The sequence below is a fragment of the Solea senegalensis genome, linkage group LG16 (assembly GCF_019176455.1).
Source record: "Solea senegalensis isolate Sse05_10M linkage group LG16, IFAPA_SoseM_1, whole genome shotgun sequence".
NCBI classification, from domain to species: Eukaryota; Metazoa; Chordata; class Actinopteri; order Pleuronectiformes; family Soleidae; genus Solea; species Solea senegalensis.
In genome coordinates, this window is record NC_058036.1 from 20,716,027 (window position 1) to 20,737,364 (window position 21,338).

Sequence of the window (21,338 nt, forward strand, 5' to 3'; positions counted from 1 at the left end):
ACACACACACACACACACACACACACACACACACGCAAACACAGAGAGAACATGATGAGGAGGACAAAGATTCACAGAAACCCTTTGATGGAGACTGAATAATAAGACAGTGTTTGAGGCGTTTCACTGAGTGAGATGAAGTTGATTAAAGGTTGATTAAAACCCTGCACATGAAGTCTCACCTGTTTAGATAATTCCACAACACTGTGATTATTCTTCCAGGCAGGGGCAGGATTTTGGGCACAAGGCTGTTTTTAGACTTTTGTTTGGTTCACAAGTTTCTCACTGTAAATATAAGTGTCTCTGAGCTCGGGGAACGCTCGCTCTCCCCCCCTCTCTCCCCCCCCCTCTCTCGCTCTCACTCTCTTCAGAAATGTTGAGTCAGGCTGTAAGTGAGTTGAAAGAATTACCATGCACTCAGCGATGTCAAGCCTAGTTAGGCAAAAAGTTTGTTTCCCCAACAGCTCAGTTCACTTTCTATAAAAGTAAAATAAAAGGAAAACAAAAGTTTACTTTTTCTCCTCGACGTAGAGAAATGGATGAATAAGAATAAGAAATAATAAAAAAATAAATGAATAAAGAATGGCTTTTGGAAAAATAATATTCTGACCAAAGACAAAAGGTGAATTTCTTTAAAAAGGTTCCATGACATCGAAAATGAATCGTAGCTGATGATGTCACTGAAGTGGGATTTTGGGAATTCAGGCAGTTTCTTTGTAAAGTTGGAATAACAGTTGAAAACTATGTGCTGTGTTAGTTATGAGCCACAATGTCAGCGTTCTATTGGGCCATTATTGTTCTGTGCGGCATCAATTTACAACGAGACACTGGAAAGTGAATTGTTCATGAGCAGAGTTTGGAGTCCTGTGTGTGACCTTCAGGGTCACGTCGTCCCTCTGCTGAGGTATGAAACTCAACTCAAAGACAAACTCACCCAGAACAAGCTACAGAAGAGGCGTTTATTACTCCTTTAGAAGAAATAGAAACAAGGCAGAGTGACTGTGATCACATTAGTCATCTGAAAGAGTAGAAATAATGGACTCTGCTCACACCAGAGGAAACTAATCCCCACATCAAGGTACAGGGAGACATCTGGGCAACTTCTCTAGATCCACACTTAAAGGCTGGGTTTGCTACAACAGGGCTATTAAAAACAAGACAACAGAGGAGAGACCAACACGTTCAACACTGGACTGACACTGTTCCTGCCTGGACTCTGTGAGCAGCTACCATCCACGTCCTCAACAGCTACGATGTAGTGGTCAGAGGGAGAACATGACAGTGACACGGCACCGTCCTCCAGCAGCTAATATTATCCCTCATTAACACACATGAAACCAAACATTCAACAGGACACATTTGCTTTCAAGGCAACAACTCAATGCCTCTCACATCTCAGGTCCTAGAATATAAAAGGTTTAACAACATGGCTGCAGCTCATCAATGAATCTGTTGATTGTTTTCCAGATTAATGATTAACATCTTTGTTATATGGAGCAAATAAACCAGAAAAGATTCACTTTAAGAAGCTGAACAAATCAGAAAGCTGGTCATTAGAAACTCATTAAATGATCGATCAAGTAATCGATCATTTAGTGATCGATTACTTGAATAATTGTTGCAGCCCTGCAGTAAAACATTAAATGAATGTATTTTGTTTGTTTTGTGATGTGATTTTTTTGACCTCAGTAAAAGCACAGTACGTAGGTTTGCCGGTTTGCTATTTTTATACGAGTCAAAGCTAAACTAACGATCTCCCACAGGTCCTAGCTTCATATTCAAAAATGCATTTAAGACAGTATCCATTCCTGATGCTTAAAATCTGAGTGATTTATGCATTTATTAACATACACGTACAACTTCTACTACTCCACTTTCATTCATTCTCGTAAAACACAATATTCACGTGATGGGCGTCCACAGGAGGAGTTACAGTCGCTGATAAATACTTGAATACGTTTGCTTAAATCTCCACCAGAGTGTGTTCAAATTAATTATCCTACCGAGCGTTGGTGGTTTGTAAGTTTGGACTTGGTGAGCTGAGCTCGTCTTTCCCCGGGACTCTGCTGTAACTCTGTCTCTGTTGTATCTGCTTCTCAGTTGTCACTGGAAAACTCATATGAAGTCTTCAGTTAGTAGATGATGAAAGAACAGAAGCACAGAATGGAACTGCTAAGTGCAACTACAAAAGCCAAAGCAGACCTCATAAATAGAATTCCTTCAAAAGAGATAAGTGTTCACGGATAAATCCATATTTAATATAAGACACATTCAAGTACTTCCATTTCATTTGAGGAACCACAATTTAATAACGCAAAGAACAATGAGAGCCACAGTTACACTGAGCCCTGGGAGTGGTGCCCCTCGTCTGAAATCTGTGTGTGTGCGTGCGCGTGTGTGTGTGTGTGTGTGTGCGTGTGAGGCCCAGACGTGCCGGGCGTGTCTGTGTCAGCAAAGTCCAGTCCGTGGTGTTACCCCCGTCTCCGCCTACATTTGGTTCAGGAAATGAGCGCGACCGTTCTCCTCCAGGCGACGGGTGAGGATTTCACAGCCGGTCTCCGTCACCAGCAGAGTGTGTTCGAACTGAGCCGAGCGCTTCCCGTCTCTGGTCACCGCCGTCCAGCCGTCGGGCCACGTCTCGTCCTGCCAGCCACCTGAAATATCACACACACACACACACAGTTCATTACACGGAATAACAACGATTAATAAAAAGAAGGATTTCTTAAACTTGTAATGTTTGGTGGCTGCAAATGTAGAATGACCTGAATTATACTTACTTGTTTTTATTGACATAAAGCAACATTTAATGTTGTATGTTCTGACTTAAAGGCACATGAACACAATCCAGGAGGGTTTTTTCATTCATTTAAATGAGCTTCGTGATTTCTCAGCTTCTTAAATGTCTTTGCTTCATCAACATCATTTTCAGGTTTGATAAAAACTGATCATTCATCAACATTTTGTGACATTTAAGGACCAAACAAGTCCTGGATTCATCGGTTAATCAATGAAGAAAAATAATGGTTATTTGCAGCCCTGGAACACAGTGACCTCTGATGACCTGTTGTAAAACATGACTGCTGCTGCATGTTACAATAGAATCAACAGCCACATCCTTCATTCTGAAGCCTGCACTTTGTCTTCAGTGAAAACGAGGAATAGAACGATCCTATTTAGGTTGAGAAATCTCTCCCATTAATTCAGCTTAATGAACTATTTAAAAACACTTTGATTGTCTAATAAATTGAGGAGCAGGCCTGTTCCCTCAGCTCTGCTCTGTTCTCATTCCTCCATATTTTATTGCCTCGTGAACACATTTATTTTACAACATTGCTCAGACTGAACGCAGCAATTCACTTATATTTATTGGCTCAAAACATAATTAGAGCTAAACTTAGCGTCATTGTTCACTCACCTTCACATATCATGGGCTCGATGGTGAACACATGGCCGGGCTTCATTACTCCAACAGCTTTGTTTTCTGGTCAATTAATAAACGCAGAAACCACGCGGTGTTAAAAGGGCACATGGTGAACGTTCAGAAACTTCAAGGTGACTGAAAACTCACTGGCATAGTGTGGCACGTTGGGGGCAGTGTGGAAAAGTCTGTGGATGCCGTGGCCACAGTAGCTCCGCACCACGGAGAAGCCGCTGGCCTGAGCGTGCTTCTGGATGATGTTACCTAACTCTCTGTAACGGACACCAGGCTTCACTGTGGAGACGTCAGCACAGAAGAAGCAGTAAAACACATGGTTCAGCACAGAATCTCACGTCGACCGCCTACATCAAGCAATGCAGGGCATGAAACACTAGGTGGCGCCATAACAAACAAGGAAGACATTTACCTAAATAATAAACTTCACTTCTTTCTTGCTCAAAATTCAAGCACTTTCAATGACCTACGTCTATTTAAGGCAACTTTCTATTTTCTCCCAAATTGAAGTAAAAGTTAGAATTGAAAAGTCAGCGTTGACCTTGAGAAGAGACGAGAAAACACTTTCTCTAACTGACAGTTCTCTCAGGAGAAACTTCACAACACAGACACGCTGCTATTTAAGGTCTCTAATTTATTCCAATACAAATGCATTTACTGCTGAAGCCTCGTTACAAAGTCTCCATGGTCAAATATAGTAAAACACATGTTTAGATTGTAAAAGGATAAAAAGAGTGAATTCCTACCAGAGTCGATGGCTTGCATAAGGCATTCATATGTCGTCTGGACCAGCTTCTTCGCCGCTTCTTCCACCTCCCCGATGAAGAACGTTTCGTTGAGGTCGCCATGGAAACCATTGTGGTAGACAGTGATGTCCACTGTGGTTAATACGTCAGAGTTACAGCGTTATACAAACAACAGAAACAATAGATGACATGTCAGCCTCACTGGTGAAGGTTAGTGGAAACTATTCATCTTTTCATCCACGCAGCGAGAGATGAGTCGCTGGCACTCGCTCGATCAGACGCTCTGGGGGGAGTGGCAGACGAAGGACGTCTCCTTAGCACAAATATTCAAAAAGAGGCTAAAAATGGCCAAACTCCTGCTGACACCATTTTCAGGATGCTGGTTCAGCCATTAGTCACGGAGAAACAATTCATCAGCTCTCCTGAATAAAACATGTGCCTACATCCACACTTAGCTCTGAGCTGCTTTGCTCTATATTGTGACTCTAGAACACTGATGAAGAGTGTTTGGGTGGTGAAGTGGCTCTCAGTTACATCTAGAAGAAGACAACGAAGGCGAAAACCGCTCGAGCCAAAACTCATGCAATAACCAGCAAATGTGAACTTACCGTTGAGGATATCTCCTTCTTGGAGCTGCCTTCTGTCCGGGATGCCGTGACAGATGACTTCATTGACAGACGTACAACAGGATTTGGGAAAGTTGTAGTAGTTGAGAGGGGAGGGGTAGCAGTTCCTCGCTGTACAGGCCTGAGCAGACAGAAGACAAGTGAGATGACACTTCCTGCCTCATGTAGAACTGTGAACAGTGTTTTGTGAGTGGGCGGGCCGTGGATCAGACAGCGTGACTGTATTCCACTTGTCATCGAGTAAAGACTTAAACAAAGCCGAGTCGCTGTGACACAGCGGGGGGTCTTGTTTGCATGTTCAATTATTCATCAGCACTGTCTGCTCGACAAGAATGATTTCACTATTCAAAGCAGTCTACAGTTAGCATGTTAGCAGGTCCATGAAGCTGCAGTTCTTATGGGTGAACACCATTCTGGACTCACAGAGACCAGGATCATGAGGGCTGAGGTTTAGCAGATAATGGCTGTAATGCTCATTAGTCTGGTGACGTCACGCCGTCACAGAGTGAACAACAGTTTAAACTGCATTAAAAACTAATGTGGGTCTTAAATTCAGCTGTACGCACAAAACACATGCACCTTTAAATCTCTTAATGATGATGATGATGATGCCTGGACTAGTCAGTCAGTTATTACTCAATGAAAATATGAAATGTACCAAATGCACAGCGTGGTCGATTTCCTCTGTTGTGACACCTGGCTTCACCATCATTGCTGCGATGTCCAGGACCTCCCTTGCCAGCTGCAAACAATTGATATGTCAAAAACCAATAAATGGAAGACAACTGTAAAAAAAGCAGTGATGAGCGTCAGTGTTGTTACCTTGCTCACGACTCTCATGCCTTCAATGTCCTCAGGACAAAGGATCTTGATCTGTGACGTCCCCTTCAGGAACTGCTCCGACTCAGACATTCCTGTGGGACGGCGGCGAGGACAAAGGAGCGGCATCATTCACACGTCAATACTCAGAGACACAGCACAGACCGGGGGCCTCGCGCCGAGCAGCAGTCACGGGACAATCAATGATCAGACGTAGTTTCTCCTTTTTTAAGACTTTATTCCTGAAACAGTGACGAGTGAATGAGTCATCCGAGTGTGAGGAGGCTCACACACGCTTCGCTTAAAGAAACTGGAGTTACCCAATAACTCAAACACATAGACGCTTTATATCTATCAACATAATTGAGTTTGAGATGAGGCAAATATTCTATTTGCCCTTTCTGTTAAGAATTACCTTCTGTGGCGTCTGAGTCCTAGCAGCGTCTACAGGTCAAATAATACATTTTTAATTCCACTTGAAAGACAGTACAGAGGAAGCCTGAGGGCTCTACTGATGCTGTGTTGCCATCGTGATATGGTTCAGTTTGGAATGGTAAAGGTGGAATAGTGTCGCAGTGGTTAGCACTGTTGCCTCACAGCAAGAAGGTGCTGGGTTCAATCCCTGGTCTGGGACCTTTCTGTGGTGAGTTTGCTCAGTTTGTGGCTGTTTGTCTGAAAAAGACGTGAATCTTTGTGGACTATGTGGACATGTGACATTTTTCTGTCACCCAATCAGCTGTCATGGGTGGAGCTTTCCTTTCAGGGCAGCAAGAAAGGAAAGGTCATTTTGGTACTATTCCTAATGGAAACACAAAGATATACATACCACACCGGACCGCACCTTACTGTACCAAACCAAACCATTCCACTGGATGGAAACACGGCGTATGTGAACTATTCTGTACCCCAAGACTTTGTCAATGAACAGAAAACTCCAGTGACAGACTAATGCACAAATGCTACTTTCTAGAGCAGAAGCAGAGTCTACTCTGAGTAAAGCATGTCTAGAGTCTAAAACCACACCAGTGAGCTGTGAACGTAACAACATTCAAAGGTTCACACTTGGTCAGTGCTTGGTGCTGTTGATTTTGCTCAGACATACGTGTGATGCATTATCTTAACCATGTTAAATTCTGACACTGCAAGCAGAAGCATGAATGGTTCATTTCCAACCAGAGCATCCAAGTGACACGAGGACTCGCTCACAAGCATCCTGGAGAACAGAGAGGTTTGGAACAATGTTCAGAGAAACAGAGAAAGAAATGAAAGTAGGCTAATGCTGCGTGGCCATTTCATCAATTTCGATACAGCTCCTTTAAATCTGCATAAATGTAATTCAAAGGTGAGGAACTGACTTCTTCTCTGACTTTATATGAGAACTGTGGTTCGAAGTCGCCGTGTTCGGCTGCACCTGCTTTACAGTTGCTCTTGGTATGCAATGCCAGCATCGTCTCTTTAAATCCTTATCCTTAAACGGACTCATATTCATCTTTAATTTAACCTTCGTCTCTAATGATTAATACAAGCCTAGCTTTTAATATTTACTTATTAACCCTTTTCTTTTAGTCACTGGATTTCGTTTTTATACAGTATGTACATACACTGCATGCATTATTTTTTCATGACACTCTTTGCACTTCAATCCCAGAGTCCCAGAAAACATCACATCTTCTTGCAGAGCTATGGAACTATGGGTAACTAGCTGCTCCTGCAGAGAATACTCTACAGTGTCAGCACCTGAGCAGACTCTAATGACATTCACACTGTGGACTCAGAGGAGCAGAGCAGGACCGTTACACCAAACAACGGAGGCTCACATGTCTGTGCGTTCAGCTCCACAATTTATTAGACACCCATTCAGCTACAGAACGAACAGGGATTCATTTCTTTGTGTTCTTGACTGAAAAGCATAATGCTATAGTATTTAAATATGTGTTGGTCAAAGGACCCGAGTCATCAACAATTCCGTAATTTATAATTTATTAACATGACAAGATGATTGCTGGATGAGCATGAACAGTTGCTTAGCAACAGACTTTAGACAGGTCTGTGTACAATTCGAACACAGCCCTTCTTTGGAACCCATGAGCCTACAGTGCGAGTGCAACCATCATTTAGAATTACTCACGCTCTGATACAGCTGCACAAAGACACAGAATATGAGGAAGAATCAGTCTGTGTGCATGTTACATCTTCTGGGTCACTTGCTTGTAACTACGGAGACTTTAAACAAGTCAGATAAAAACACACATTTGACTCGAGCTGAATGAAAAACACCAGCCTCGAAACTATTGTGCCTCCGTCCCTGAAAAGGCATCGCAAGAGAATGAAAAGAGACTGTAGCCATGACTACCCGAGTATGGATCTATGCAGTCAGATGACAGGGATGTAGCGGTTGCCATGGTTGCACAATGAATGGCTTGCCCAGAGAATTAGACGTAATTTCATGTTTTAATTATGCCTGTCAGACAATTAGCACAAAAGAATGTGGTTATAATAAAACTGCAGTGTCTGCAGGCGTGTCTATTTATTTCTCCCTCCAGTGAAGCTCTTTGGTGACAAAGTCAATGTCGGCATCATATTGTGAGGATTACAGTTGAAGATTTGGAAGAAATGTCACCAGCAGAAACACTGACCTACATAAACAGAAATGATTCCTAACCAGAAATTAGCCTTAAAAGTTTTTAATGTAATATTGGATTCAATCATTCTTATGAAATCCATCATACTGGGAATCACATTATACTGATGGTGTGCTTATCTGTATGTTGGTTGTAAATGATAAGACCATATTCTGTAATGTTTGTGGCTTTAACTATGTTGTCTTGAAGAAAACAAGAACAGTTTGTGTCTGAATGTATTTGCTTCTGGGTAATTAAAAAAATAAGCAACAGAGCATCATTTAAGATCTTAGACAAACTATTCTGCTCGTGTAGAGATATTTGCCAACAAGACGAGGCGGACTGGCTCATATTCAAGCACACTTGTGTATCCATTCATTACATGCATGGCTGACCACATTGTGCAGGACGACAGGACACGTTGACTCTCTGAATGTGCCCCCGTTTGTTATCATGATGCACACATCACATGCTTAAGTCATCCAATACTCAAATTTCTTACACTTCATCTGTATACAGGCGATCCTGATTGATTGTGAGGTTACTGGTGATACCACGTTCTACACAATGTAAATGTGGTACAGTGTGGGTGGTGGCCCCTGAGCTGGCAGTGATTGGTTCTTCTTATTCATCGTTACCACACATCACAGTTTTTATGCAACTCATTTCAAAGCCCCACTGACAACAGAACATTAACATGATAAAGAACTGATGATTATCTTCACTAATGCTTTCAGCGGCATGTTTGTTCAGGGGGACTACGGCCCAATCCACATGGAAACAGAGCCAAGCGTAAACAATCTTTTTCTTTGGCGTTTTGAAAAGGTTTTCTGAAAACAAGGCATCATTTCAAGAAATCTCTCCATCACAGGAAATCCCCTGAAACGATTAGAAAGGCTGGTGTAGACACGCCAGGCCAGTGAGCCAGAGAAGAAGACGGTGAACATGAATAAAAAAAATATATTATCAATATTGATGTGTGTGTGTGTGTGTCTCTCTCTCTCTCTCTCTCTCTCAAACAAGTACGTTACAGTATACAATGACAGAAATGAGACGGAATTAAATCTCCAAACACAAGAAGACAACGACAAAGACAGCAACAGCAAATGCAAGCACAAGAAAGGTGGGATTATGACATCATCGTTTTCCCAAAGTGGTGCATTGGTTGTCAACAAGAAAACACAAGGGTAGTTTTTAACACTCTAGGACCCGTTTTCTAAAAAAACTTAAGCAGATTCACCTCGACTGGTTTTTGGGTGGACAGCCCCTAGAAGACCGGTAAAACACTTTCTGTAAATGTTGGTTCAAATTTGGATTGCCCCAAAAAAACACATTATATTTTTGAATGGATTAGGGGGATGGATACATGAATTTCTTTCACTTTCTTTAACAACGTGGGGCAGGGTGTTTTTACAACATCATTTTGCTAGTATGACGGTCAGTAACGCAAACAGGAACTGGCATTTTCATACATTATATATGTTCATTCAGCCAGTCCCTCCTGACTCCACTGGATCCATTTCTCCCTCACATACGTCAACAAACCAACACCGTGACATAGGACACATGTTAACTCAGACGAACTCAAACAACATCATTGACTATTGATGACAAAGGCCTCTGTATCAAAGTGGAGATATACAAGAACAAGTGTATCTAGTTATACAAAAGCCTTCAAGATTAGATGTATATAGTGCTATTCCTGGGAAAAACACTATAAACACTTAAGATACCAAGCAAGGGTTAAAATATCACAGTTTCACGATGTTGCATTATATGATGTATCACAATTATCATCACCATCACTAACAATGAGCCTTTAAGTAAGAAAAACTTTGTTTGATGACAGTAGTCCTGCATTTAAAGAAGCAAAGTATATTTACCTCTGGGATGATCAGCATAGTCAGGTCTTTGGATGTCACTAGGTACGAGCCTCATAGGAGTCTACACCAGGGAGCAAAAAGATCAGACCGTTACATGGGACATTCACAAAGATCAGACAGTTACATGGAACATTCACAAAGATCAGACAGTTACATGGAACATTCACAAAGATCAGACAGTTACATGGAACATTCACAAAGATAAGCCACTACACGAACAAAACTTAAAGACTCAAATAAACATTTCCTGTTCCTCTGTTTTCACAGTGATGCATCCATATCATTATTATTATTAGTATGACATGCACAAAGTCTGCAAACTGACAGAAAGTTGTTCTAGTTATTACATAATTACCACAGTTAGTGGTAAGAAAAATGTGACAAGAATGTGAATTTTGCACCACTGATTATGACAAATGGAGAAAAAAGAACACCATACCAGGGGGTAGTGAGGGCGTAGATTTCCTGTGTAGCGGTAGCCAGGCCATGGGTCTGTGTTCATGTCATTCTCCACACAGTTCTTGGGTTCATTCTGGTTCTTGTCCTCCTCTGACAAAACATTACAAGTATGACATTATTAGTTTTCTGAACCACTCAGCATCACGGTGTCAGCTCACAATCAGGACAAAAAATGCATGGGTAGGGCTGCAAATCCAATACAAATACAACAAAGTAAGCAACTGACAGTGATCGGTGATACCTACTTGCTTTTTTGTGCAGCAACTTGTGAGAAGCCCAGCTCCCTTTGAAACATTCCTGCAAATGAGAACACACATCCAAACCTCAAAACAAGGCAGTGCAGCGACACAGAGACACATGCCCCAACCGGGCAAATTCAAAACCTCACAGGGTTAGCTCAACTAACGTATAATGACCATGTGCATAATAATATGAAAATCCTGTGAAAAACATGATATATTATTATTTATGTGATGTGAATAAAGTGCAATTGAAACAGACAAATAAAAGATGACATTTTAGAAGTCACGTGACAGACACATCACTCGTAAATCAACATGTCACTGCACTGGAAAAAGGCAGAAAAGGTGGATGAGAAAACAGTCCTTGAATTAGTGCAATAAGCAAATATTACTACAACAGTAGATGGAAGCAGTCACCTCATGTGACCGTGTGTCAACAGCCAATGAGCTCTTTATGTGCTTTTTTTTATTCCTCTGCTGTTGTGACCTGGATTTTTAAATTTGCACAACCTACTGCTCATCTCATTGAACCATCGACTTAACAGCTGTCAAAGAAGAACAAAATGGACATAAAGTTGCATTATATTTTATCCAGTTATAAATTATAGCATTAAAATATACAGTCAAGGGAAACCATGTTGATGTATGTATTATTATCATCATCACTTTGGCCCTTTGTTGTTAACTTCAATATATATTTGTAAGATTCCTTAAATGGACAAATAACAGCACAAAGTAAGTAGAGACGGGGTCAAGTTGCTCATCCAAAAGTGCATTCACAGCAAATACCATGGCACTGCAAGAGCACAACCCAACTATTTATAAAATTAAATCTACTGCAATGTACTTAACTAATCTGTCTACTGATATGTAGACTTAAGTTCAAATAACAAATCCTGTTCAACTGATCACCTACACACTGAAAGTCTTAATGACACCTGGAACAGTTCATCTTGACACATGTGTGAGTATGAAAGTAGGACATCAGTGTCAAACATCAGTCACACAACATTAACTCGGTCTCACTTTTCAACGTCAGTGTCTCTATCAGTAGAATAAAGACTTGTGGTCGTTTCATTGACTGTTTATGTCTCGTAAACACAACTTCGCTCTTTATTTGACTCGTTCACTTCTTGCTAACGAGCACAGAGGTTGCTAGTTTAACGTCTACCTCGGCCTGGTTCCACAGACACCGCGTCAGTAACACTCACCGACAGCGTTACTCATAACCAGCTGTTTGTGTGATGTTCCGCGGTCACAAAGCATCCGTTTGAGTTCGGCTAATACACGACTAATATTACCGGGGCGCGCACACACTCACGCACACACACACATATGCCTACCTAGCTTGACACTTAGCGTTAGCAGCCTCGTGAAAAGAGAGGGGGGCCTTTGAGCGGGGGTTCGGGGCGACATTTCACGCGGGCGAGCCACGCAAAGAGCAAAGTACCTGAGAGCAGAAGTAGGAGCCTTGAATGCCGAGCTTGATACATGTCGGGCACTGAAGTTTCGCGTCCTTGCTGCAGTCTTCTGTCTCACACTCCCTCCTGATCTCGGTGCTCGCCATGCCTTCGTCTGCAGGGAGGGGAGGGGAGGGAGGGAGGGGTGGAGTCGCCGACAATCAGCCAGCCAGCTAGTGGCGCCGCAGAGCGCATGCGCGCAGCGGGGGCGTCACGTTGTGCTGCTCGGTCCAATCAACAGAAACTTTCCGAACAGAGATTTGTAAGATGGCGACCGCCGAACCGGTGAGCACTTTCCCCGAGGAACCACGTATTTGGAGGGGCTTCTTGTTTTACTTTACGGGTTAAATGTGGTTTAAAGTTTGTGTACAATCTTTAGCTTTCGTCCTCTAATAGAAAGTTGGCCGTCGTTGTCTTCATGCGTTGTGTTTTTGGCCACTTTCAAGTTTCAAGTGTGCCACGACCGAAGCTTGTGTATGTGTTTGCGTGTGTGAACGTCCCAACTTTAAGGCTGACGTTATATCTAATCGACGCGCCGTTAACTTTTGCGAGGAGAACCACGCTGTCTTTCATTATAGAACAAGCCACGTTGTTATCAAACTACATATCAGATCAACATTTTTCCCCCTGACAGATCGATTATTGGTTAATTCGGCTTTAGGAATAACATAAGATGGTTAAAGTCAACTGTCAAAAGTGGTTGACGCTACTCCCCGCTGACTTCATCAGCTATTTTAGTAGCTGAGGCTAATGTTACTGCGCTTGAAGAACAAGTTGGAGACAAACTTTGTGCGTTTTTCCCCTCATTGAAAAATAGTCGTCGCGTAATATCAGTGCCGAATTATAAGAAAGACCCAACTTTTGTTGTTAAACGTGTTAAAGTCGTGTCATAGCGGACAGATAACGCTGTAACAAGTACGTAATAATAAAAGAGTCAGACAAATGAATGGTGTCAGTCATGGTGCTCGAGTCAAATATGAACCAGATGTCCAGATCAGGTTTTATAAGGAAACGCCCAGTTTTGTTTTATCATACAAGTCTAGAAACAACAGTATTGTTTTGTCACATCATAATGACCATGGCTAAATCCAGAAGTTATTCATTATGATATTGCCACTACAGAATTACTCCTCTGGTTCAAATCAATTGTTACCGGCGTTTGTCACTAGGGCTGCATTAATTATTCCATTAATCGATTATTAGCCGATTATACTAACTTGTCAACTATTTTAAAAATCAATTATTTGGTTTGAGTGGGGTTTTTTTTAACAGTTACAACAGATTCTCTGATTTTTCAGCTTTTTAAATCTGAATATCGTGTGGTTTCATTACACGTTGTGTATATAACAAATACATCTTTAAAACTGAATTATTGATTTATTGAGAAAACAAGACATTTGAGAACATCATCACTTCCAGGTTTGGTAAACACTTATTAACATTTTCTGCTTCTTTGGCAATAAAATGTCAGAAAATATAAAGTCTAAAATATTGATTATGAAAACAATCTTCAATTGCAGCCCTGATTATCACAATAATCGTGAAAAATCAATGACTGAGTTTTGGTCGTGATTGAAATGTGAAGATTACAAGCATCATTGTGGACAGAAAATGACAGAACATTAACATTTCACATCAATTATTGTGTTGTGTCTGAAAGTATGTTTGCACAGTGCATAGATAGTGACATTGCACATGTGTTACATCGACACAGAAGGCAATTATATCATAATATATGTTGTTACTGAATTATTGCCCAGCCAAACCGGATTATTGTACCTCACTTCTACCAAACTGTTTTTTAGGAAATTAACCCAAGTCCACCCCAGCCTGATGAGGACGGAGCTGAGGAGACAGGCCAGGAGATCGTGAGCCCAGATGCCTACATCAAACACCCCCTCCAGAACAGGTCAGGCTGTGAGACTGACGTAACTTTTATTACAGCGTTCAGAAACATTCCATTAATAATCACCTAGTGCACGATAACCCGGTTCTCACTGCGACGCAGTAGTTTGACAATCCATTGTGTTTTGCAAAAGATTATTGAGCTGTTACATTGAGTTGGAATGAAAATATTTATTAGATTTATATTCTTTGCTCATTTAATTTCCATTAGGTGCAGTCAAGTCATTTTTGTTTCTTTATTGATTATTTGCCACAGAAAATAATGGTGAATAATATTATAACACAATCATAATAACAATATCCAGTTCCTCAAAGCCCATGCTGAAATACTGGTGTTTGTTTTTCCTAAAACCTGAATATTGGGTTTCATATCTCAGAAGACAAATGATTAGTCATTTTTGTGTAGAAACGACTTGAATGATGAATTGATCGTCAAATTCCTTTAAAACATGTGTCAGTTAAATGGATGTTATAATTGCAGCTGACTGTTAGTAGACAAATATTACAAGAATTAAATGTCGTTTACATACACGGGTGTTTGGAAAAAGTAAATGACATGAACATTTTAGTATTTGGCTCAAATATTTCTTTCCATGAAGACAAAGCACACACATGGTCATTGTTTACATGTGGCATTTGGATAGTCCAGTGCATCAGCTGGTGTCCAATTGTTTGATGTTTGGGCATAGTTCAAGAACTCAGTGACCCTCCCTCTACACAGCTGAATGAGCCTTCTGATGAAGAAGTGAAAGTAAGACAGAAACTGCTTTGTTCACTGACAGCAATTTCCAAAATAATACAAAATGCAAACGTCACATGTTTACTTTCTAAATAGGTGAGTATATGTTCAGCAAACTCTGTGACATTTCTCATATGCTTGTATATTGTATGTTGGTACTGCTTCAAGTCTGATTTCACCAAAATATCGACGATAAAAATGGTTTAAAGTGATTTTGTCCTGGCTCAGAAACACAAATAAACCACGACAGAAACAACATACTTGTAAGATCCATGTTGTTACTGCACCTGTATGAATTAGAAGCCAAAGACATCGTCAAGGTCCATAAAAGGAACTGTATAACATAAAATGCATAATTCATTTGTTCATTTGAACATCTACGACTGTGTCACACGAGTAATTTGACCAATTTGCTCAACAGTGTGTGTCAGTGTCAGTGTCACCCAGGTGCATCCATATATCACTCACTTGCTCCACAGCTCAATGGCTTTTGGTTCATTGTGTTTACCTCGTGTTTAATTAGGAGCTCGTTACATTTATGCAAATTTGTTTTCACAGATGGTCTCTGTGGTTCTTCAAGAACGACAAGAGCAAGACGTGGCAGGCCAATCTGCGACTCATCTCTAAATTTGACACAGTTGAAGATTTCTGGGCGTAAGGAGCATTAACTGTACAGTGTTTTTAAATGACATTGAAATCTGCACGCGATGAATGACAATGTGAAGTTAAAGCTGTGCACTCGTCATTTCTAGTCTCTACAATCACATCCAGCTGTCAAGCAACCTCATGTCAGGCTGCGACTACTCTCTATTTAAGGTAAGTGTCCGTCTGTGCTGATTATGTGAGGAGTTTTAATAATGAAACTCTTCTCTGCATGTCTGTATCCTATATGTCGTACAGCGTTTCACTGGATTCCATAACTACGAATGTTTTACTTAAAGGGGAGAATCACATTTGCATGGACATGAGGTATAAGAACAATGATGGCCCTGAGTATCAAGCTTTACATTACTAATTTATGTATTATTTATTAGGATATTATTTTACTGAGCGGTGGTTGTTTGGAAAGTTGGTGGCGGTGCCACACTTGTGTTTCCAAGGGATCTTTTTAATAATTCAAACCTATTAAAATGTTTTTTATCGGCAGCTTTCTCATAAAATCAAATTGCTTCATTCTTTTAAGACATCCGATTCAAATAAAGCTCTTTCAAATAGAACAGAACTTATTAGCAATGTTGACAAAAATAATGGTGTTGAAAACAGCAGCATGGTTACTGAGAGTAGACGTGATCTCAGCTAACAGCTAAAGATTATTTAAAGGATTAAAGAGTTCATTTATGTGCGTGTGATGATAGAAAAGGAGAAGTTTTCTGATAAGTTGAAAATCATTAGCGACGACTAATTCTACATTTTGTGAGATGAGTAATAATAATAATGATAAATGGATCCAGCAATCATCAAATATGATATAACCACAGGCTGTGATCAGTGCGCTTTATATGCTAATCCCAAACTGTGTCACCTGTGGCGAGGATTAATGAGTGAATTGTATTCACAGCAGGGGATTTAGATTATCAGCACCTTAGCAATTAAAGTTTTACAAATTTTACATTTGAAATATTAGTGGGGAATATATATACATATATCAAATATTACAATGTGAGGTCCAGCTCCTGTCGACGGTTACTGATGCAGCTGTAGAACCAGATGTTGACCTTTTATTGTCTGGCAGAAAATGTTATAAGTGTGGAAGTGAAAAGTCATGTTGTTCATGTTCATGCAGCGTTTGAGGACGAGGTTTGTGAACTATGACTCCACTACGTCATCCAGTCATTAAAAAAACACTGGAGAGAAAATGTCGCTCTTTATAATTCGTTACACTTTTTTCAAAACTGGGTAAATGATGTTACTTTAGATAATGTGCAATGAAAATAGTGAATAGACCGCTTTAAATTCAACAAACTCCACTGTCATGTACAAAAATACCAATGCAAGAAGAATCAATCATTTAGAATGTTCCTGATATATGATGTGAAAAGGAGAAACATGGTCTGTAAACAAATATTGAACCTTAACTGGATTTATTATTCTGGCTAAAAAATGTCTTATCAGATTGAAAGAAACCTACAGAACTTTTAAGGCGGTTTGGAAGTTTGTGTGGTGACAGTTTGAACCATCGCTGCAGGATGGCATTGAACCCATGTGGGAGGACGAGAGGAACAAGCGCGGCGGCCGCTGGCTGATCACACTCAACAAGCAGCAGAGGAGATCAGACCTGGACCGCTTCTGGCTTGAAACGGTAGGTTTGGCAGCGGCTGCTGTGCTGTGTGTCACTTTCAGTGCTGTTACTCAAACAAGGGATTCTATTAATAATTCCTCGTGGCTTGAGGTAACACGTATTATCTGAGGGCGGCTGTAACTGCTTGTGCCCCTCTATCGTTACACGTGTCACAATGCTGATAAGAGTCATCACGGCCTCGTGTAGCGAGGGCTCTGTGCTGAGCGGCTGATGGGGGTCACAGCACAGTCAGATGAGAGCAGCAGAAATCTGCAGTCCACACACACACACACACACACACACACACTGTGCTAAAGGTCACTGACCATGATACAGACGTGGAGCAGCCTGTGACTGAACAAACAGCTACGACTGTACCATCAACACTGAGGCTCCTGGCCCCTCTGGGGCCACAAGGTTTCACTAATTGTTCTGACCACATGTTATATTAGAATGAATCATGAGTAAAAACTGTATGTAAGTATGCAGTATTGATTTAACAAAGAAATCCTTCAAACTGAATCGTTTTGGTTGGTGGATGAAACATCGTCATTTCCAGGTTTGACAAACAAAGATGAGCGTTTTTCAACATTTTCTGACATTTAATGGACCAAACACTAGACTGACTGATTCACTGAGAGATTACAGTCCATCTAAACCACATCCACATACTCCAGATATTTACAAGGGCAAAACAGAAATAGAACTCAAATATCTGAGCTGAAATCAAGACAACATTACATTTAAAAGTCACGATGAAATGCTGCTACAAGACGTACAAACTTGAATTTGTAAGAAAATAGCATTTGACCCTGAAGATGAAGCAGCGGCAGCAGCAGCAGCTGTGTTGACAACGCTAACGACGTGCGCGGCCTTCCCTTCTTTATGACACTTATATTTAAAGTGAAGCAGTGACTCATGGAGGTTATTGTTGCCGCGCTCTCTCCCCTGCATCAGCTCCTGTGTTTAGTGGGCGAGGCGTTTGACGACTACAGCGACGAGGTCTGCGGCGCCGTCGTCAACATCCGCACAAAAGGAGATAAAATAGCCGTGTGGACGTCAGACTTTGAGAACCGAGATGCCGTGACACACATAGGGTGAGTCAGTGTCAGTCGCACAGTGTCAGGTGATGATGATGATAATGATGATGTTTTTCCTCAGGAGAGTTTACAAGGAGCGCTTGGGGCTCCCCATGAAGATGACCATCGGCTACCAGTCGCACTCAGACACGGCCACCAAAAGCGGCTCAACCACCAAGAACAAATTTGTTGTTTGAGGAAGTGCCGTCTGCGTCTCTTTCTTTCTTCATTTCTTTGTCTTACTCGTTGTCGGTGCCTACGTTTACTTTGCTGCGAAGACTCTGCGGAAATGCAATCTGGAGGGAAGAAAAGGAAACTCAATTCATAACTTTTTACGCCAAATGTTTCCATAAACTGTCCAAGACTTGAACCACAGGAAAGAACATGAATGTTCCACGACACTAATAACGACGTTTAGAGAGCGGCAAACTCAGCTAAAGAAATCTTTGTTGATTTTGTTTTCTTTTGTTTTTAATGGCAGAGAATGGTGAAATGCAAACACAATGTATATTTCTCTCCCATTTTCTACAGCAGTGTTGATGTGCTGTAATCTTAATGACATTAAAACCCTTTTAATTTATTACATTAATTTGCCTGCATATTATTAGATCGTTAGACCTTTGTTTTATGCCCTTTTTGCCTTGTACTGTTGCACATAATCACCCTTTGAAAGTATTTCATGACTCATTCATTTGAGTGTTAATATAATTAAATCATTGGTTTTGCAGTTATTACCTGGTCAATTGTGGAGTCCATTTATTTGAGTAATTATTGCATATTTCACTGTAACATCAGAAAAAAGAAGCATAAAGGTCTTTGTACGTCAACAGTGACGAGAATAAATGGCACAAAGTTTGAATTTGGAGCAGAACTTTGACACAAGCTAACAGACGATATACACCAGGATAATGAGGCGCCAGCGTCCAGCATTAATGAGCTGCTGCTCAGTTTTACTAAATAAAAGAAAAGAATACCTGGATACAGTTAACACTGAAGGAGAGACAGATGTGACAAGTTTTACTGTAAATTGTTCCAGCTGTGTGAGCGTTTGCTTATTTTAATATTATTTTATTAAATATCAGCTCGTCAGATTTGTTGGATGTGTAGATGTTGGAAGAGAAACTGGAAAAAGTCGACCTTGATCTAAAAATATTTCACCTGCATTCATTTATGTCCTTGAGGGCTGCACACAGGTTTGATATAATATATATATATATATATATATATATATATATATATATATATATAATATAAAGTGCGAGTAAACTGTGCCAGAAACAGGATTTGATGTGCAAAGGCTTTAAAGTTGCATCCACAGTTTTGGTTTTTGATTGAACAAAATGCATAAATGATACTATGGATACACCTGCTGGAGTGTTTTAGAGCCACAAACATGTTTATTATGTTTAAAAAGACTCTGACGCATTAAAGCTCGTGTCTGCCAACGAGAAATTTGGCCAGATAATCTGTTCAAACTGAAATTATCCTCCAGTGTGTCGTCGCAGGTGATTTCAGTAAAAGAGGAAACGTGTGAAAGTAGCACACTCAAACCCCGCCCCATAACATTAACTCAAGAGCCGTTAAAATGTCAGTATGAGAAGAACGTTGAAAGAAAAGGTTACTGTGGGCAACATGGTTCCCATCTCACTGCACAATGAAAAATGTCACATCAACAACACGAACACAAATGTCATCACATGTTCAAGGTTTACATTCTCTGAGCCAGCAGGCGACGCCTCCTTGATCTGATGGAGCGTTAAGTGGGCGTACAGAGGCTTCATTAGGTGCTCGCTGAAGTTCTGACACGGTTGTGGTTGTAACCTTTAAAGGACAGCTGATAGATATATATCTATATATATATATATATATATCACGTGAGACTGTTTCCAAACATAAAGACAAAACATCACAGAGTGCCTCACAGTAACAGAGGAACTGTGGTCCTGGTAACACCTGGGTAACGAACCCCGCCCCCCCATGCACATAAGTAAATGAAAGGTTTCCTCAGTTATCGGTCGAGTTAATGTCGGATCATCATCCACCTACGACCAGACATCTGTCCAGATGAAGTGGCGAGGTCGTCTCGAGGTCGTCTCGGGGGCTGGGTCACTTCTTTTTTAGTAAACGTATGAAAGGTCCTAAAATGTCATAAAATACTGAATGTTTGCCTTGAATAATATATGTCATCTTTTCCGAGGGCAAAGTTGTTGCAGATAACTCTGAAATCCATGCACCTGTCCTCGGCCTGTCTGCCTCCTCCGTGTTAATGCAATGATGACATGATGACACTTTTGGCCGAGATCTAAGAATATTTTTGGATTATTTCTATGATGACGGGAGCTGGATATACACAATAAAAAAGAGGTCAGGAGAAATGTTAATATATCCTCACCTCGTCCAAGAACCGTTTTATTTGTCTGTCACTGTTGAATTTATGAAGCTTCTGTGTCGTCAGATATGAAAGTGTGGTTTTAATATGAAATCAAACCACTCTTACTTATTTATTATTATTAATAATAATAATAATAATAATAATAATAATAATAATAATAATAATTTTAGAATAATGGGGCACAAATACATTATTTTATGTAACCTGTAGAGCGCGTCTGCTTCCCTGAGCTTTCAGCCTGTCGTCTGATACAAAGAAGTCAAAGTGGTCCAGTCTGAAATAAGCTTTGAACTTTCATCATTCAGACAAAGCTCTTGATTCAGTTGGTGAAGGAGGGGCTAAACCCAGACACGGCTCAAACACAAAAGCACTGCCGGTGATCCATGGTGCCTTTCTTTTGATTTCTGTCGTTGTTTAACGTGTTTATTAATCTGTCAAAATGTTGCTGCTGTGTTTAGTGGGCGAGTAAATGCAGGGTTTGTCTGCACCTTCACCACACACACACACACACACACACACAGCTGAATATGACGTATTCTTTAATCTGTCTGCTGAATATGACGTATTCTTTAATCTGTCTGTTGTGCAAATGTCCCGGTCTGCACAGACAGGTAAACACGAGGCCACTGACACGGTCACTTTATTAAATGGGG

At 40.7% G+C, this 21,338-nt stretch overlaps 2 protein-coding genes across 2 annotated transcripts; one reads left to right on the forward strand and one right to left on the reverse strand.

Moving 5' to 3' along the window:
• Positions 1-945: 945 nt before the first annotated feature.
• Positions 946-12,421, reverse strand: metap1 (methionyl aminopeptidase 1). Its single transcript, XM_044047612.1, has 11 exons — positions 12,283-12,421; positions 10,836-10,887; positions 10,571-10,680; positions 10,132-10,192; positions 5,631-5,722; positions 5,467-5,550; positions 4,791-4,929; positions 4,183-4,314; positions 3,572-3,715; positions 3,419-3,484; positions 946-2,654 (listed from the first exon to the last, which is right to left on the reverse strand). Exons 1-11 carry the CDS (start codon positions 12,397-12,399, stop codon positions 2,488-2,490), a joined length of 1,164 nt encoding a protein of 387 aa, XP_043903547.1. The 5' UTR covers positions 12,400-12,421; the 3' UTR covers positions 946-2,487.
• Positions 12,422-12,491: 70 nt separating this feature from the next.
• eif4eb (eukaryotic translation initiation factor 4eb) lies at positions 12,492-19,024 on the forward strand. Its single transcript, XM_044046726.1, has 7 exons — positions 12,492-12,577; positions 14,098-14,201; positions 15,495-15,590; positions 15,689-15,752; positions 17,122-17,235; positions 18,172-18,311; positions 18,376-19,024. Exons 1-7 carry the CDS (start codon positions 12,560-12,562, stop codon positions 18,488-18,490), a joined length of 651 nt encoding a protein of 216 aa, XP_043902661.1. The 5' UTR covers positions 12,492-12,559; the 3' UTR covers positions 18,491-19,024.
• The last annotated feature ends 2,314 nt before the right edge of the window (positions 19,025-21,338 follow it).

Coding starts and splice junctions, on each gene's coding strand:
- metap1 (XM_044047612.1), bottom strand. CDS start 12,399: ATGGCGAGCACCGAGATCAGGAGGGAGTGTGAGACAGAAGACTGCAGC. Junction 4,315..4,790: donor AGAAGGAGATATCCTCAACG/GTAAGTTCACAT, acceptor TATTAACCACAG/TGGACATCACTGTCTACCAC. Junction 2,655..3,418: donor CGAGCCCATGATATGTGAAG/GTGAGTGAACAA, acceptor GTGATATTTCAG/GTGGCTGGCAGGACGAGACG.
- eif4eb (XM_044046726.1), top strand. Junction 17,236..18,171: donor ACCGCTTCTGGCTTGAAACG/GTAGGTTTGGCA, acceptor CCCCTGCATCAG/CTCCTGTGTTTAGTGGGCGA. Junction 18,312..18,375: donor GATGCCGTGACACACATAGG/GTGAGTCAGTGT, acceptor GTTTTTCCTCAG/GAGAGTTTACAAGGAGCGCT.